Source organism: Gadus macrocephalus, chromosome 1 (assembly GCF_031168955.1).
Source record: "Gadus macrocephalus chromosome 1, ASM3116895v1".
NCBI lineage: Eukaryota > Metazoa > Chordata > Actinopteri > Gadiformes > Gadidae > Gadus > Gadus macrocephalus.
This window is the reverse complement of record NC_082382.1, coordinates 18,326,526-18,345,163: the sequence shown is the minus strand read 5'-3', so window position 1 is coordinate 18,345,163 and position 18,638 is coordinate 18,326,526. Positions and strand designations below refer to the sequence as shown.

Here is an 18,638-nt window from a genome sequence, read left to right as displayed (position 1 = left end):
TGTGGGACTAAAGGGTGGTCCGAGCATTCCCAGGAGTCAAGCTGATGTTCATACTTGTGGCTGGGAGGAGGTGGATTTGGAGGAGGTGGAGCAGGAGTTGGTGTGGAGGTGGAGGAGTGGAGATGGAGCATGAACACCCCCTATTCACTATCATGCCATCGATCAAAAGCTTCTTTCCAAAGTGACTTACAGCAAATAAAGAAGCAGGAAGAGTTTCTGGGATTGGGTCATCCTACTCAAGGCTGACCACAGCTCGGCTGTGGACATCAGAACTTGTGGGACTCACCCAAGGGCCTGCCGTTGGTCCAAATGCCTTCCCACACCATCCCAGAGGTATGGATCATGATTCCCTGGCCGTTGAACAGGTTGTTACGCCACTGGCCCTGCAATCATGACGGACCGCTGATAAGATACACACAACTTACGTCAACATAACTATACAAAACTATATATTCAGCATTATAAACAAATATGGGAATCTAGGTCTAAAAACACAGACACTGTGGTAGATCGCCATGTGTTTCGGTTTCCCACAAAGCAGGACTTGGACTTATTGAGTCAAAGAGACTCCATTGAGGAAGATAGAAAAGCAGGCACCTTCATTCCCAGAGTGACGAGAGAAGCTTAACAGCAGAGAGAAACAGGGTAGCCTGCGCATCAAGGCTAAAGCATGCAAGACGCAGGAATGCCTGCGTAGGGTTTTTGTTCGTGCTTGAGCGCAATTGAGAGACAAAAAGATAATCCAGATCACGGGGTAAAGAGAATGAATGTGAGAGGAATGGGGGAAGGCAGAAGAGAGTGGTGGGGGGGACGGGGAGGAGAGGGAGAAGCCGTCAAAGTCAAACACATTGAGAGGGATCAATGCGTAGACTTTGCCTGGCGTATCCCAGGGAGCAAGCAGACTCAAAGCTCTTCAAGCCCGCACTTCAAAGTGGTGACGTGTCCATTAGACTTTGTAATTCCGATCACATCAACAGGCCCCGGGCTACAGGCTTCGAATGGGCCCAGCAGAAAACTAGGCCATGGCTGAGGGAGAGAGACATTGAGAGATGATGGAGAGGGAGAGAGCGAGAGAGAGAGAGAGAGAGAGAGAGAGAGAGAGAGAGAGAGAGAGAGAGAGAGAGAGAGAGAGAGAGAGAGAGAGAGAGAGAGAGAGGGAGAGAGAGAGATAGAGAGAGCAAGAGAGAGAGCGAGAGAGAGGGAGAGAGCGAGAGAGAGAGAGAGAGGGAACACAGCAAAAGGAAAGGTTCCGAGAGAGATGATGGGGGAGATGAGAAGAAAAGAGAAAAAAGTTGTGAAAATGTAAAGAAAAAATTTAGCCAAGAGCGTGTGAGTGAGAGATGCAGAGAAACAGAGACAGTTCACTGTACAGTATTTTTGATTTTATTTGAATGCAGATGAGTCATCATGATCTTAACAGAGTGATTATATTTATATGAAAAGTTTGAAAGAAAACAGGGTGTGTGTGAGCATGTGGTTGGGGTGTGTGTGTGTGTGTGTGTGTGCACATGCGTGTGGGTGCATTAAAGTGCTGATGATGGGAGAGAAAAAATTGGGGCCGCGGCGGGGGTGGGGGGATGGCAGGAAATCTGGGGGTTTAGGGATTCATCTGTTGAACCACTATTAAGCAGGTGTCTTGGCTCCAGGCTGGGGCTGATGATTGTGCACTAGCTAGCCCCGCTACGCTAGCCACTAGTGCACTAGAAAATGTTAAGCTAATATGCTACACTAGGCCCACCACGCCAGCACGTAATATGCTTACCCTGCTAAGCTAATACTGCCACATTAGCCATGCTATGCTATCACTGCTGCACTAGCTCTGCTGCGCCATGTTATCCCCGTCACAGCATTCCTACTACACTAGCTAGCATAGTGGGGCTGTTAAGCTACCACCTGCTAAGTTAGCACCTGATAGGTTAGCACCCATCCCTGTTTTGGCTGCATTTGTATTTCTCCAGACAGATGTCTGGAGAAATACACTGGGTCAATCAATAACATCTCTCTCTCCCTGTTTCTCTCTCTCTCTCTCTCTCTCCCGCTCTCTCTCTCCATCATCTCTCTCTCCCTCTCTCTCTTCCATCCCCTTCTAAAGAAGAAGCTAAATCAATCAGGCCCGGAGAATGATTAGGAGGTTCAGACTCAGGTCATCCACCCAGTGGGGTTTGAGTCTGCAGAGAGAGAGCTTCCTGGTAGAGACCTTGTGTTTGCCAAGCAGATGCACTGCAACAGCAACATGGAGTTTGTGCCTGAACAATAGGCTGTGGTGCCTACCAAAGACTGCGGTTCTTACCGTTGTGCAAATAGCTATGATCAGGAGAAAGGCGGGGATAGGGTGAGTTAACTGTACAGGAGCTGTCCTTCCATCCTACCTACTGATCATCCATCCTTCATCTATCCATCCAGCCTCTATAATCCTTTCATTTATCCACCCAGCATACATCTCCAAATCCATCCACAGAAAGAGGGGAGTTTCAGGGCTCATTTAAACTTATCTTTAAGAAAAAGGTTAAATTAACACCAAATATTGACTTTGTTGAGTTTTATTTGAAATCTAAATATTTTATCATTTCAAAAGCATATTTTTGTATAGTATAGCATTATATAATTCTAACTCAAAACTGTAAATGAAGGAACAAGTGATGATTATGATAATACATAAGCTGCTGCTAGCTTCTGAGCTACTGTAAAATCATTTCAAAAGCATATTTTTGCATAGTATAGCAATATATAATTGTTACTCATAACTGTAAATGATGGAACAGTCGATGATTATGATAATACGTAAGCTGCTGCTAGCTTCTGAGCTACTGTAAATTCTACTGTAAAAGGCTTGAAAGGCAGCATAACATTGTAATCCATGCTTCCTATTCACTATTTACACACCCTCTTAATATTTAAAGCAATCTACACATACAACCAGCATAGACATGTTTCGCCTGATTGGGAATAATAGCTATGCTTATTATTATATAATATTATTATTATATTATTATAATAATGCAAGATGCTCAAAATGGATGGATATATATTTAAGATTAAAATACAATCTATAGAACCTAGTTTAATCAAATTCCAACACACATGTCTACCACCTTAATAAAATATAGTCTTTTGAGACATCAACAAGGTTCATATTTGAAGTATAAGGCCAGTATCGGACTAGGGTTTAAAGTAGTGGAAGTGGGACAACAGAGGTCTCAATCAAACAAATTTCTCATAGTCATTCCCTCATCAAATATGTGCCCATAGTCATACAACGATACACATGAGTGAGATGTTGTTGTTCCCCTGGTTCAGTGGCTCAGTTTAAAGTGTCACAGGCTCCCTGATGACACTGCACCTTGGTGAAGACCTTATCTTATGTCCCTCGGTCCGCTGTTGCATCTCAATATACAACCAAAAACATTTTGCTCTATGCCTCACCAAACCATTATTCATGGTCAGTGCATGTTTTTCTTTTTCTTTTTCGGACCACCTGGTTCTCTGCTGGGTTCCTTATGCTGACTAGGTCTGTGTGGTATGTCCTGCGGCCAAAACCCTACTCAGCTTAGGGACTAGGACATATCGGTCTCGACCTTCTTTGTTAGCTGAAAGAAAGAGACATTATTAGGGACGTGTGTAACTCATTTAAATTTGATTGCATCTTGAAACATACAATGATCTGATCGTGTGCATACTATCATCTCGTTCTTTTTAAATGTGTGTGGTCAATAATCACGAGAATTTCTAAGATATTTCATTAGTTTGTCCGTAACAGCTGATTCCTTACAATCATAACATATGAAAAAGAAGGAGCTAGAAGAGTCATTCGTAGATGACCACTGGCCATCCTTGGAAGTCACTAGGCTATAATTATCCGCACCTAACGAAAAATTACTGTAATCTCTCTTGCCCTCTTTGTAGAAATCCTCGTCTGCCAGGGACCAATACCACCTCATCGGATTACCACCATGGAGGCCTAGCCAAACATAGCTCTGTTTGCCGATCAGGGGTTGCAAGGCTTTCATTGCTCCCATGCTGTCTACAGTGGCCAGGTCGAAACCCTTTTCTCTGCAGTAGTGCTGCGCATTAGACCATTTTAGGGGCTTTTCCACAAGCAGTGTTGGCGGTAGTGGGCACATAAGGATGGGCTAGTACACAGTCCGGGTATCGGGAAAAATAAGAACACATTATTTACTATTAGTATTCATAGCAATTGTGAATGACAATGTGCTAAACAGAAAAAGTACATAAACATGAACAAATATAACATCCTTTGGTAAGACCATTTGCTCAAAAACACATTGAACCTTTAATGCAAACATCCAAAGATGATTTAAAAGGAAATGCACCAACCTGATATTAGAAAAATGGTTATCCATTCCATAGCTGTCATAGCTAACCCTACATAATAATAGAAAAGGACTGTAACTCGGTTTCTTGGAAGTATACCCATTGATATGTTGTAATGAGGTTCTCTCCATGATAATATGGAGAGCAACACAAAATATTCAAGTTTTTTTATAAAATGTATAGCATGTTAACAAACTATTTTTGTAATTATTAAATACATGTTAAGTAAGTAGCAAATAATATAATGATATAAATCGACTTACCATTGGGTTTCCTTGCTGGGTTATAAATCATCGCTCTAATTACTGGCTATGTCTACGTCCATCTCCGTCTGCCTTTACCTCCTCTCCCCCACCTCATATTTGAAATTCAAAATTATTTGTAAGAAAGGAAGTGCAATCAATTCCGGATTTTATGCTTGCCATCCTGCCAGCTTTACTGCCGGTCGTAGAAGGCATTTCTACTTTTGAAAGTTTCTTAAATGACAAGCGTTGTGAGTGATGGCAGATGGCTGAGTGATGAGATTTACATGTTTAATCCTTCTGTCTATTTGCAGATCATTTGCAAATAGCCCTGCCATCACCTGAAGGTTATGCCTTCAACAGATAAACATGTGAAGCAGGCTTTCTGAGATTAGCCTAGGGTTTTGAAATCGGCGATAATGATGTTAAAAATGAATTTCTCAGAAATGGGGGTATAAATGTGACCATTCTCATCCAACAGCATGGTGCAGGTCTTTTGGGCTATTGTGGTATGGATCAAGATTAGGTTCTCCGTGTTGTCAAGTTGAAGGCCCTGCTATCTAACTTTAGCCATCTTTCAACTACATTTTAATTTGTATCACCCCCTTAATAGTTACAGTCTACAAGGGCCTTAGAGGCCCAATTTTATGACACCTATATATCAAATCACAAGTCCTTATCAACTTGAAAAAACTTGTTTGGCCAAAAATTATGATTGGTCAATTTGATCACCCAAATGCTGGGTTCAGGCTGCTTGGTAATAGGTTGGGTGACTTTGACCAAACATAGGCTTAAACCCACTTGGCATGAAGCTATTGAGTTATGATCCCGGTGTTGCTGGGTGCACTGGACAGGGACCAGAGAGTATCAGCCATCAGGCAAAGCCTTTTTGGGTTTATTTCTGCCAACACAGCGCACTACGTCAGAGATGCACCCGAAATCAGGGCTCGACATTCTTCACCGTCTGCCTGCTGGCGTCCTGAGCTAGGGTTTCAAATGATTATGGCTATGGAAGAAGAGTGGTTTCCTCACATCTGCAGGAAAACCTGTTCTCAGCGCTATGCATAGTTATAGCATCAGAAATGGCCATTAGCAAGTGACTGGCACACCCATCTCACAGGGACACTGTTTGCCTTGGAAATGACAGGGCTGACGTCATGGCGCTTTGGCTGACGCTGCCACCTAGAAGTTGGTCTCCTCCCCCGTTACACATGATTGCGCAATACCTGTCTTCAGTTTCTCTCTCTGACCTTGTCTTGATCAGCCCCACCCCGGGAGAAAGCAAAAGTTGAGCTGTGATAGGAAAAGTATGCCAGGTGAAGGCCCAAGCAGTTTCCTTTTTATGCACCTTATATGCACCTGGGGGGGGGTAAAAGCAAATCATCACTTTAGGACATAAAAGGTTTTACAGCATTTGCTAAAACCTTTTTGTAAAATATGTGATCTGTGCAGTCCAGGAAATATCGTTGCGCAAGCAGATAGACCTTTTTCTGAGGGTATTGTCAGTAAACACACACACACACACACACACACACACACACACACACACACACACACACACACACACACACACACACGTACACCAAGCTCACCATCTGGAACATTCTGTGGGTGATTAGGCTGCTGAGACTGACCCTTGATGCTGATCAGAACACCGATTGCAGGCAGATCTCACTGCCTGCGAACGATACAACAATAAAACACTTTTACCTACTATGATCCAAATAATGCATGTCATTAAGTTGTTGTTCACAACATAAAGAGATATACAACTAGACACCAACTTTGGGGTGGTTTAAAGGGGTTCTATGTCAACATAATCCGCGGTAATAGTAATGAAAACGGTGGTTGCAGCATTCCCTAAAAATTATAAATTAAAAAACCTCTACACACAGTGTTTCCAATGAACATCCTAACCTGGCTGCACAAATGGCCAGCGGTTTTGCTGAAATCAATAATAACTCTAATGGCGGGATATGTCAACATGTTCCATTAGGATCAGGTTGTAGCTGCCATACCATCAGGGCCCGTTGAATTTGCTTCTACTTTTAATATGTTTGTGTGCATTTTAAAGTGAAGCTCGGATGTTGTTCTTGATTTCTTGATGCAAAAGTGGGTATTTGTTTTTAATGCAAATACTGACACCCAAGGAGCAAGGAGCCTACGGAGCTCAAATGAGTGCCAGATGTAAGTGAAGGTCAGCCCCGGGGATCATTGGTGAGACCATGCCTGATCTCTCACCCCTTTACCATGGGAAAGCAACTTGGAAGGCTAAGGCTATTCAGATTCCCACCCTGTATATGGCGAGTTCCAACTACGTGTTATGCCCATGGTTATGACCCACGCCAACTTTGGGATGCTTTGATATTCATTAATTGATATTCATTTGACCAGATTACACCATTGATTTTGCCTCATGTTCACTTTCAGTAAGAGTCCTACATGTTATGCGTTCTATCTCTGATGATTATGATGCTAGAATGATCTATTTATATTTTGTTTTGTATTGTACTACTATGACTACTGTTGTAAAAATAATTGCACCTTGGGGACATTAAAGTCTTAATTAAGTCTAACAAACTCTTTATAAAATAAATATTAGTTTTTCTTATCACTGTCCTGTATTATGTCCCCCATATTTCGCTTAGTTTACTATCAGGTGTACTTTATTATCCCTGGGATTAATGAACAGATTGTATTTTATTTAAGCTCAAAAGGACAGTTACGTCTGCAACCATCAATTAACATGGATGAAGCAGGGTGGCTACGGGCGGCATGGTTTAAACTGAGGAGTCTGGACAGAATTTGTTAAAAAACACAAATGGTTATTTCAAGCAATAGCATGGCACTCTTCCTAATGTCCCTCCTGTGTTCCTGTACAGCAGCAGGTGTAAGCCACCCCGGACCCAATCACTCTTTGTCACTTCCTGCTCTAGGGGCCCCCAGTGCAGCCCACTCCGCCTCGTGTACTTGGGGCCCGCCAGGAGAAGGAGGAGAGGTTGTGGGGGGAGGGGGGTTGTTCAGGCAGGCCCGGCCAACATGGGAAGAGGGCTGATGCCGCCCTCCCCCCCAAGCCAACGGGTTGGTGAATGCGTACATGTCTATCCATCTCTCCCTTCACCATTTATACTCTAGTGTGGTCATTGCGACACATCTCATGTGAATGAATGGCCCCACTATGCACCACATTGGTAATGCAAAAAAAGAAAAGATTTTTTGCAACCCCTTAAGCGACATCAGAACTACGCGGGGGTCTGGATTAACGAGCCGAGAACTGTAGTGAAATTGTCAAAATGCCAAAGTCGGAGAACCAAAAGACTGAAAGGTTAGAATACACTGAGAAAGATGGCCCAGCTGCTGCTAGACAAGGCAGCACTGGTCATTCGGTCAGGTGAGAACTATCAAAGATACACAACAGAGCACAAAGTTATTGATTCAGAATATTGTGATGGACAACCTCTTTTGCTTTCTCGCACATACTCTCTAGAAACCAAACTAGCTAAATAGGAGTGTGAAGCTTAAATGGGTCTCCGTACACACCAAAGGTCCTGGTTTAAATAACACGGACATCAGAAACACACGGATGGTGTAAATAATGTTGACGTTGTGCTGCATGGTAGTTAAATTACGCACAAACTTGACCCATATCTCAAAAACTTGGACTAGTCAAGATTTGATATAATGCGCGTAGTGTAAATAATATGCATAGCGTAAATTGTACGATGATATCCCTGACATTTTAACAATGCCAGTGTTAGACCTTTTAGAAGTCTATTTGTAGTATCTGAATGTATAAATAACAAGAGCATTTTCAAGATAACTCCCAACTACCGGATGATCAAAATCCTAGAAGTAGTAGTATTATATACTGTATTTACAGCAGACACTGTAATGTTTGACCTTGCATTGAAAAATACCAGAGAATACCATTATTGATGTAGCCTTATTATTATATTAATCAAATAGAAAATCCTCTGCTACGGCACTAATTAGGCCTGTGCAATAAAGAGAATATTACACAATTATAATTTGGCATTGCAAGAAATTAATTACCAGTGGAGGAATGCACATTGGGTCGAGAAACACTTTATAACTACAAGCTCCACAATGAAGCAGGGAAGGCTCACTAGATCTGCTGCCCCCCTGTCGATCTGCAGTCCAAAACTGGAATACAGGGACCAGGAAACTTACATGTGACTCCCTTTCATACCTATATAGCTCAGTCATACACGGCAGAGTAGACTCAAGCCATCAAGACGATTACTAGACTATAGGACACTTTGTGTTTGATGAGACGCCTTACCCTAAGATAGCTTGCAGAGCCTAGGGAAACATGCTTTGCCCAATTATCATTGCACAAATATTGTCCCATAATCAAAGTGTCCTATGGCTAACTATGTGTCCACATAGTCAGCTAGCGAGCTGTCAAAACCACCATATGTGGATCTGCCTCACTGACCTCAGAATTAGCATCTAATTAAAAGAACAACAGCTCCCCCAAGTGGCCGCACACAGGTAAAGGAGTTATCCCATTTTAAGACCAAGTGAAAGTTACCATCAACGTAATCCGAACTACTTATTATAGTCATTTAATAGTAAAAGATTTGTGAGTCTTTTAAATGAAAGGGGCAAATACATTTAAGATGGACGTGGAGGATAGGCTAGTGTTTGGTGCACCACAGCAGAGACTCACATCGTACAGAGATCCGTCCACACAGCGCAGAACTCCCTGGCCCTGCTTCTGGTCCAGGACCCAACTTCCTTCATACTGGTCCCCGTTACTACAAAATAAAAGCGTAGCACTCGGAATCAAGCCACATTTTGAATCGGAATGTAACTCCAATAAATGAATATTGTTTAAGTTCAGTAAAGATATATAATTATTTTGATGCGTTGTAAAGTAAGACTGACTTTACGGTGTAATATTCAACCCAATGTCCACTATTCCTGTTAAAGAAATATGAACCTATAAATCAATCAGCACACCTATTTGTTGTTTTCATATGTCAAAGGATTCTAATCACTAAATTTGTTCCACATGCAGCGGTACCTCCTGTACACAACCCAGAAAACACTGTTGGTCAGAGGGTTCCTACCTGTACTCGATGCGGCCCTCCCCGTGTCTCTTGTCCCGGTGAAAGGAGCCTAGATAGGCATGGCCATCCGAATCAGTCAGGGATCCGTGACCTGAGGATTTTGTTAATTTTAAACATGTGTAATGACAATAAAGTCCCTACTACTTGAAGCCCCCTTTTGACTGACTGACTCTCTCTCTCTCTCTCTCTCTCTCTCTCTCTCTCTCTCTCTCTCTCTCTCTCTCTCTCTCTCTCTCTCTCTCTCTCTCTCTCTCTCTCTAATATGTATTATTATATGCACATATATTTAGATATAAAATTCTGTACACACAAATCCTGTAAGAAATTACTTCTGGGGCCATTTCATACCCAATATATACGTCTCCAGGTTATGTGGGATTATCGTCACAGCCAAAGGGATTTGGAAAGTTGGGACTAAATTTATAACAAGTGTTTCCTCGTCAATGCGTTCCCCACCTTCTCTGAGGCCGCAGCAGAACTGTCCTTCATATGTTTCACCGCTGGCTCTCTGCAGTACTCCAAAGCCATGGAGCTCACCTTGTTTGAACTCTCCAGAGTAAGAATCCCCTTCAAAACAGACGTTGAATAAACATATGAGCCTGGTTTGAATAGCTATATCAGTTTGTTTACGTCAAAACTAAATTAATATAGAAGAGTATAACAAACATATGCATAAATAAGATGTAAAAACTGTTTATTTAGTACTACTGTATACAGTACTGTAGATTTAGTTGAGGGAAATATATGGAACAATTGGAATAACAGAAAGGTTCTCATTAAAATACATTTATCATATAGAATATGTTATTACCACTTTAATATCGTTACCCAATAACTTAAGGGCAGACGGTTGCCATATGTGTGCAGTCCTCTTTTTTTTACTGACAATATCATGTCAGCGGCGTAATAACTGCTATGATTCGTATAACTCAGGCATAATCAACATTAACATCGAGACCCTGAAGGCATCTTACCCGTTTTAGCCCAGTGTCGCAGGCCGCTTCCTTCAATCTCCCCGCAGATAAATTCCCCCTCATAAAAACTGCCATCTTTCATCATCAGTTTGCCAAGGCCTGCTCCAAAACAAGAACCAGCGGCAATATATACCCGTCAATAAAGACACATAACATAATCCATAATCTACACCACAACCCTAACATAATCCTTGCTTGTTTAATCAGTAACCCGCACAAGGAAAAAAAAACAGATTAATTCTCTATCTCATAAAGACTTGAGTATTTGCTTGAACAAACTGTTCGTAGGATGAACAGACATTTGAAAATGCCTAACTTTGTGATTCAGATCTACACATGAACGTTAGACGAGATATTCAAGTTTAAGATGTAGTCTGGGTGAGAACTTAACTCACCGTGCTTTCTCCCCATGCTCCATTCCCCTTCATAGAGGAAAAAGCTGTTTGGGTAAACATATTTCCCGTAGCCTATTGGGATATTGATGGGACTTGAGTTAGCCAAGATAGTTAATAACACACTATCTCTCGCTAACTCTAACGATACCTTGGTCACATGGATTGTAAATCGACCAATTGTCATATCTTTATACATTAATTGATGATTCAATGAATATTAGGCATACTTTGTAGGATTATAACAAGCACTGTCAAGCTTAACCGGAGATACTCTCTAAAACTAAAAGTAATGTATTTACCATGACGTTTTTGATTGGAGACCTCTCCGACATAGTTCGCTTTCTTGGACTCCATCTTTAATTTGATTGCGTCCATGACAACGCGGATCCATAGCAACTGCAACTCCGCTTTGCAACAATAAAGAGTTGCAAAACTAATAAAACCAATAAACGAAGGTAAATTGTAGAGGCATACATAAGCTATACTTTGTTCGTCTTCAAACATGGGTGTCAAATAAGGTGAAATAATTTTAAATATATAAAAAATGTAAGAAATGTAAATGGTCATTGTACTGCATAAAGGCCAAACGTTAGTTCATTAAAGAACCCCTATTATGCTAATTTTCTGGTCTTAATTTATTATTAATGACTCCTATAGCGCAACCTCACACAAATCACAGCACAAAAAACGATGTAGTTTTTCAGGAAACTCTTCCTCTCATCTGAGCGCTTTCAGCATTCTCTGTCAACGCTCGGTTTCGTCCTTCTCCGCCCCCTCGCCCCACTCCTGCCAACCCCACTCCGTTGTGATTGGTTACCTTCCGGAAGACCCCCGCGCGGGGGCAGAGTGGGCAGATTTGACCAGGCATATGGGGGCGTGGCAGGAGTGCGTCCACGTAGATGATTTCCCGGAAATGTGAATAAGTGAATCGCAAACGTTGTTCCGAGTGTTTAGCGCTCTGCACAGCCACCCCAGACTGTCAGCAGGGAATACGTCGAAATGCATGTACATCATTATTTTACACTTTAGTATGGTTAAACATGACTATCAATCATTATAACAACGTTTATAGGTCATAAAAGTCGAAAAAGCATAACTTACCTCTTTAAAGTAAGTAAACTATGGCTGTGGTAAACATTATATATATTAGATATTTATATATATTATATATGTACGTTATATATATTCTAAACATTTGACATGCCATTATAGTAGTTCATGTTTCCAAAGCATACCACTTTCACAAAACTCTTTATTTCATCAATCCTTTATTTAATGTGAAATGCCGATAATCATACTTTGTAGGCTGAAGTTGTTCTTGCCTATGGATACTTGCTGTCACACTATAGCCTAGCGAATATGTAACACCTTACAATAGGTTTTTTTCATTGCATAACAAACTTTCTTGATAGCATTGGATATGGCTAATTTGCCCTGCTAAATAGTTGCCTACAGTGACAAAATATTTGAACGTTGACATCGTTTGACATGGTGCATTCACAGTTACTTGAACGGTTAATAAAAGCAATCTATAGGAATGGAATACCTATTCTCACTGGGGAAAAAATAACCTCTGTCAGTTATAGCTGCTTCCATTCAGAATGAGGTCCTACATTCGGCCTAGTTCCTTCCACTTTGAAACTCCACTATGAGCGTCCGGGCATCTGGACTCTGATGGCGTTCTGTTACGCCTTGCTCTTATCTGCGATCTCCTGGTCCGCGCTCTCCGCCCCGCCTCTGAAACGCTGAGCTAACTCTGTGGACAGCGCTGAGCAGCACGACTTCTGGAGGGGTAAACAGAGAAACACACACAAAACACATTTAAACACAACACACACAACCTTGAAGAAGCTGGACAATACTGAGTCACCATTATATTTGGATTTATTTATTTTTTTTCAACTGACCAGTTAAAGGGTCTCTATTTTAGCACCAGGTGTGGTAAAATTCTCACATTTTACCACCAGGTGTTGTAGATGGATTGACATAACATCCCACCCGGTTGTCTGTACCGACCCGTCGGCTGATTAATCTGTGTTGACGCTTCCACGTGGGCTGTCATTATAGAGCACATTATGAAAGGCTGTGTAACAGCCTTGTATATCATGGGGGGAAGTTGTTTCCGCCATTCCTTCTGAACCTGGAACGTGTCACCACCCATTACGGTCACCATTACCTTCCCATCCTTGGCCAGGCTCCGGGCCTTGGATAGGAGCTCCAGCAGGGCTATGAGGAGGCCCAGGGCCAGGCCCAGCCCCAGCAGGAGGAAGAGGCCCAGCAGGTTCTGGAGCCCCAGTGCGTTGGCAGAGTGATCATCCTGGCCCTCCCGGCAGTTGTTGGGCCACCACTTGTCTCGCAGGTAGGTGAGCTCCCCGCCTTCACTGAGCTGCAGGATGGCCACCGTCAGGTTCTTCACCAGCGGCGAATCTAAGGAAGGAAGTTGAGGAAGGAAGGAAACAAGGGGCCGAGGTGTGGTGAACTTTGAGGGAAGAGAAAATAACCTCCCAGCCAGGAAGGTCCAGGGCTTAGGAGGCCTCGTTCAAGGCCTTGTTACCTTTATCAGAAGAGCTATTTAGCATTTGGTAATTTTACTCTAGAGTCATTTGACTAAATAGTAGTCATTAGTCGTTTAGCAGGTGCTCTTATTCAAAGCGACAAACATTAAGCGACTTGCAATAGGATACATGTCTTTTTGGAGCAGGTGGGGGCTAGGCGCAATTCTCTAGGATTCCTGCAGGTATATTGAAGCCCCGGACCCAGTAAGTGACTTTTAAAGTCGGGCCAACTTCGGCCAACGTACATACTACTGGTCTGGACGATCAGTCTTTCACCGAGCTGCATCATCGGGCGATGGCCGACACATGAAAACTCTGCTATCAGATCAGACTTCATCCCAGATCCTACCCGTCTCCCCGACTGAGTCAGTCTGCCCGTTAATCTGCGGTTTGCTCACCTATTTGGTAGGTGCCTTGAGCAACATTGGGGCTTCAGCCAATCAGGAGAGGGGAGGAAGAGGAACAAGAGGATCCAGCAGGACACAAAGTTCTTGACATGAAACAATAATAAATATGATCAGCGGTTATGATTTGTTTTTGTCGGTGTCAGGATGTCTTTTTGTCAGATCCTTTTCTCCTAGCTGAAAGGCTCTGGCTTCACAACCCCCAAATCCACAGCCTACCTGTAGGCATCCTTGGGCAAGATATCTCTAATCCTTACCTGCTCCTTAATGACCTGTACCTAATAAAAACAATCACTTAGTAGCTGTGTGAGGCGGCAAGCATTTACCAACGGGTGCTGCGATGGCGTAGGCCCTCATGGCCACAAGCTCCTCGGAGCGTGTCAGCGTGCAGTAGCGACCCGTGGCCAGGTCCAGAGACACCGCCTCGCCGATGAAGGCGAAGTTCCCCTCCTGAGCACGAGTAATGCCTTCCTCCATGGTGGCCACATAGGTATTACCGCGCTCCATGTGCTGGTAGATACGCCGGAACACTGGGTTGTTTGAATTCTGCCAAAGAAAAGACTTGTTAACAATTGGCTCTCTTACTGAGGTTTCTCGGTTAAGGCATCTGGCTCATGGATGCCTAAAGTAGGTAGGCTGGGGACTGAACCCACGATATCAACACACCTTAAAGAAGGACATTGAGGAGCCACCTTCCACCGTTCCGTATTCGATGACGTCCTGGTGAGAGAGGTCCTCAAAGTTCTTGATGGACACGTGCTTGTTATCGGCGTGCTGCATGTGGCTGAAGTTGGCAAAGTAGAAGACCAGCAGCAGAACGGCAAACACCCACCACACGGCACTAACCAGACGACCGGACACCGATTTGGGGTGAGGACCAGCACCTGGGGGACATTAAATACAGAACATAGTGACTGACTGGAAGCGAGGTCCTCATGGTTTTAAGGGTTAAGGTCAAATTATACTTCAGGATCGAATCACTGGCGCAGGAGCACTACAGGTTCTACATCACTTATTCAGCCTGTAACTACAGAAAATATAACTACAGCCCTGCGTCTTCTTCATTATGAAGATAATCAGGTGTGACTGAAATATACATTTTTGCAAACCTATTGTGGACCACTCCGAATGACCAGCGAAGTACAATAACTGCAAGCATCTCCATAGAAACCCACTGTGCAGTGACAATGGTTATTTGATACAGAAGCATGTTTTGGCCTTCAGGGTTCAACCAATTGGAACTGAACATTAAGTTAAAAGCAATACAATGAGTGCAATGTGACAAATCTACTCGAAGGCAAGACAAATATATACATTTTTTAGATCGTATTACTTTTGTGGAGGGCTGCTTTACCTTGCAGGGTGAGGGCCCCAGTGATGTACCAGAAGCTGTGTACCAAGGTGAAGCTTTGCCCCTCGGACTCTGGCTCCCACTCTCTAGGACTGATCCTGAGCAAACCGTATATCAGAATTGGATTGAGTTTTGGATGTATTGAACGAAGTGAGGCAGAGAGGAACCTTCTCGTTTCTATAATAACAGCGCACCCAAGTTAAAATGGGTATTGGATATTCGGATAGGACTAGAAGGAATGTATAGGGTATAATCATAATGTTGAATGAGAGGAACATCCGTTTCTACTGACGTTTCATGGAAGCGCTCGCTCACCTGGCCACCAGGAAGACGCAGATGCCAGTGAGCAGGAAGGCGACAAGAACCCCAATCCACATCTCCATGGAGAAGGGTGACAGGAAGCCCAGGTTGAGCTCCTCATGGGCCATGTCCTTACGCAGGAGGAAGCTCAGCCCCGTCTGCATGAAAGGTGTGGTCATGTCCACCGCCTGCTCTCTGGTCGCCGTGACAGTCAGTGGAGCCACGGCAAGGTCAGCTTCCTAGAGCACAGAAAGAACCAAAAACACAGGGATAAAGATGCACGAAAACAGGATTGGTCACTAGAGGGCGCCGTTCGACCCTAGATACTCACCCCTCGCATCACCTCCCCGATCATGCCAGACCATGAGCCGCTGGCATCGCGGGCGCCGTAGCGTTGGTCTTTCACTAGGTGGACTTTGTATGTGAAGCCCAGCTTCTGGGAGAGCTTGGAGATGAGGTCGATGCAGTAACCCTCCAATTCAGAGCCTCGGGACATGGTGTATGGGTCGTCCTGAGGACAGGAACACACTGAAATGATAACTTTAAAGGCTAGTCATTTTTATTAGCCTGTTCACCAGGGAGAAGATAAATACCTTTATGGTGGTGATGGAAAGCTCCTTGGCCCCTAAGAGAGAGAAAAACAATCAATTCAACTCAAACTGCTATTGAAGAAACTGGGCATTAGCACCGGCACAAATTAAAAGCGGATTTGTTTGAAAGCCAGTTCTTTGCTCTTTTGTGCTTTTAAACCACTTAGATCTAAAGGCCGGGTACTCTGAAGTCCTAACGAAGCATATCAGATCCTTGTTATTTGCCATGGAACTATGTGAAAAGCCAACAGAAGGACAATACCAGTTCTCATTGAAAAGACCTACGTTCTGTAACCACAACAACAACTGCTGCTTTCAATCATACCCAGGTTTGCACAAATCAATGTGTGGTGGCCAAACCTATTCTCTCTTTTTGTGTTTTTGTTATGTATGTATCAACATTATATTTCCATCCAAATCGGAAACAATGAAAAAAATTGCTCCTAGAGGAAAACAACCAAATTAGAGAGGGTTCATGATGCACCCACTGGTCTAGTCATCCCCGTCCGCCCCACTGTGGGTCTGGTGACCTCGCTGTTATTCAGCTCTGGGTGACTTCCCTGGCTGGGGCCCCGGGACCCCCCGTGGAGCTGTGTCCGCCTCAGACATAACATAACCCAGTCGGAGTAGACTGACGGGTGGGACGAGGGTGGAGGAAGGGCGATGATGTAGGGAGGGAGAGAGAGCCAGAACTGTGGGGATGGGGTAGAGGATGAGGGAGGAGATGGGGGAGAGGAGGATGGGAGGTGGTGGAGTGAGGAAATGGATAGAGGAGGATGGGAGGAGATGGGGGGAGAAGATGGCGTTATGAGAAATAGGGGGAGTGAGGAGAGAAGAGAGGGGAAGGATGCAGGATAGACGCAGAGGATGGGAGAAGGGGAGAATGGACAGAGAGAAAGAGAGGCAGGAAGCAAGGGAAGGAACACCGAGAGAGGAAAGAGAGAGAGAGAGTGAGGGGTGAGGAGACGAGCCAGAAGGACCGCTGCTCCAGCATGGATGCAGCCCTCACAGAACCGTCGGAGCTGAAGGACTCCATGACACTGTGACAGCCCGCTCTTGAGGGGATGGCATGAACCCCTGTACGACAGGCGGAGATGCCTGTCAGTTCATGGCCCGATGGAACCCCAACCCCCCCATCTCCTCCACCCTCAGACCGTTAATTGATTCATCGCGGTTCACTCTCTGTGAGAAATGGCAGTAGGCCACAGTACCCCCCCCCCCCCCCCCCTCCATCTCCTCCACCCTCCCGAACGTTAGTTGATTCATCCCGGTTCAGCCGTGAGAAATGGCAGTTGGCCCAAGCACTCCCCCCCCCGCCCCCCTCCCCCCTTCACCTCAGACAAGAAGCAGATAGTTTCATTTTTCCTCCAACTTTTTCACAGGTTGTTTTTTGGAATTCACAATTCACAATAATGCACATTTTACCTGAAGAAACCCAATTCCAAGACGTTAAAGGGTTATATAAAAACACAGGGTATTGGTTTTGGCAAAGGCCTTGTTTTGTCTGGACGAGCATCTGATGTTAGACAACGGAAACATTTTATTATTCTTCCAGGCCAATTTTCTTATTCAAAAGGACTCTTATTTTCTTATCGTTACATAACAGCTAAATTCTGGTGGCAGGGGCCAAAACTCTTTCCACAAAATTTCCTGGAATTCATCTGAGGTTATATCCTCTACTAAGTATAACAAACCACAGCTCGGCAAGGTAAATACAGAAACAATTTACAAAAAACAAACATAATTATAGGGAAAATATGACTCTTAAAAGGTGTGTGCATAGAATATCTGCGTGCTTTGAGGAGTCAGAAGAAGTGGTATTGCGTAGGTCTTACTGGTGGTGTGTGGAGCGGAGATGAGGGCTGTGACACACAGACAAACTGCCAGGTACCCTTCCATGATGCTGGCCTAAAGTAACAAAGACACAAAACCGCAAATACACAAAACCATACTAAATAAGTTGCATTGAGAGCTACATAAAGGTGTGGCTTTGCAGGTGTCATTCGAAATTTCCTCATTTTCCAAAAGTACTTTGGAGGAAAGTTATAAAAATATCGTCCATCAAATCAATTCTAGAATTATTTTAAATAATTAAATGCCATTTCTTGAAAATCCTAATAAAGTATGAAAAACATGACCTACCTCAGACAAAAGAAATGTACAGATGAAAAATTATCGAAAAAATAGAAATCAACTCTACTGAACTTATTTCTATGTGTGCGGCCTCTTGTCAACTGATTGGGGCTGGAAGTGGCGCTCCACTTTCTCTCTGTGTTGTCTCCGGTCGCAGGAGTGGGACTGTCAGGGTGTTGCTCAAACAGGACAAAAAAAGGCAGGGTTATAAGGGAGGGAGAGGAGAGGGGAGGAGAAGGGGCTGAATCACCACAGAAGCAGGAGCA

The 18,638-nt window shown here is 43.7% G+C and overlaps 2 protein-coding genes across 2 annotated transcripts in view; both read right to left on the bottom strand.

The window, feature by feature from the left end:
- The window catches only part of LOC132462023 (MORN repeat-containing protein 1-like), a 16,243-nt gene extending 4,695 nt beyond the window's left edge, over nucleotides 1-11,548 (bottom strand). Inside the window, exons 1-7 of the mRNA XM_060057573.1 lie at nucleotides 11,339-11,548; nucleotides 11,040-11,111; nucleotides 10,645-10,743; nucleotides 10,127-10,237; nucleotides 9,671-9,761; nucleotides 9,268-9,355; nucleotides 287-383 (exon numbers count right to left, since the gene is read on the bottom strand). Coding sequence (XP_059913556.1) covers nucleotides 287-383; nucleotides 9,268-9,355; nucleotides 9,671-9,761; nucleotides 10,127-10,237; nucleotides 10,645-10,743; nucleotides 11,040-11,111; nucleotides 11,339-11,543 — 763 coding nt within the window. The 5' untranslated portion in view covers nucleotides 11,544-11,548. The remainder of the gene's footprint in view (nucleotides 1-286; nucleotides 384-9,267; nucleotides 9,356-9,670; nucleotides 9,762-10,126; nucleotides 10,238-10,644; nucleotides 10,744-11,039; nucleotides 11,112-11,338) is intronic.
- A 742-nt stretch (nucleotides 11,549-12,290) lies between these two features.
- si:ch211-251b21.1 (uncharacterized protein LOC571720 homolog) lies at nucleotides 12,291-18,574 on the bottom strand. Its single transcript, XM_060057443.1, has 10 exons — nucleotides 18,382-18,574; nucleotides 18,075-18,147; nucleotides 16,243-16,274; nucleotides 15,981-16,160; nucleotides 15,665-15,888; nucleotides 15,353-15,447; nucleotides 14,665-14,882; nucleotides 14,325-14,544; nucleotides 13,216-13,466; nucleotides 12,291-12,823 (listed from the first exon to the last, which is right to left on the bottom strand). Exons 2-10 carry the CDS (start codon nucleotides 18,136-18,138, stop codon nucleotides 12,725-12,727), a joined length of 1,383 nt encoding a protein of 460 aa, XP_059913426.1. The 5' UTR covers nucleotides 18,139-18,147; nucleotides 18,382-18,574; the 3' UTR covers nucleotides 12,291-12,724.
- Nucleotides 18,575-18,638: the final 64 nt, after the last annotated feature.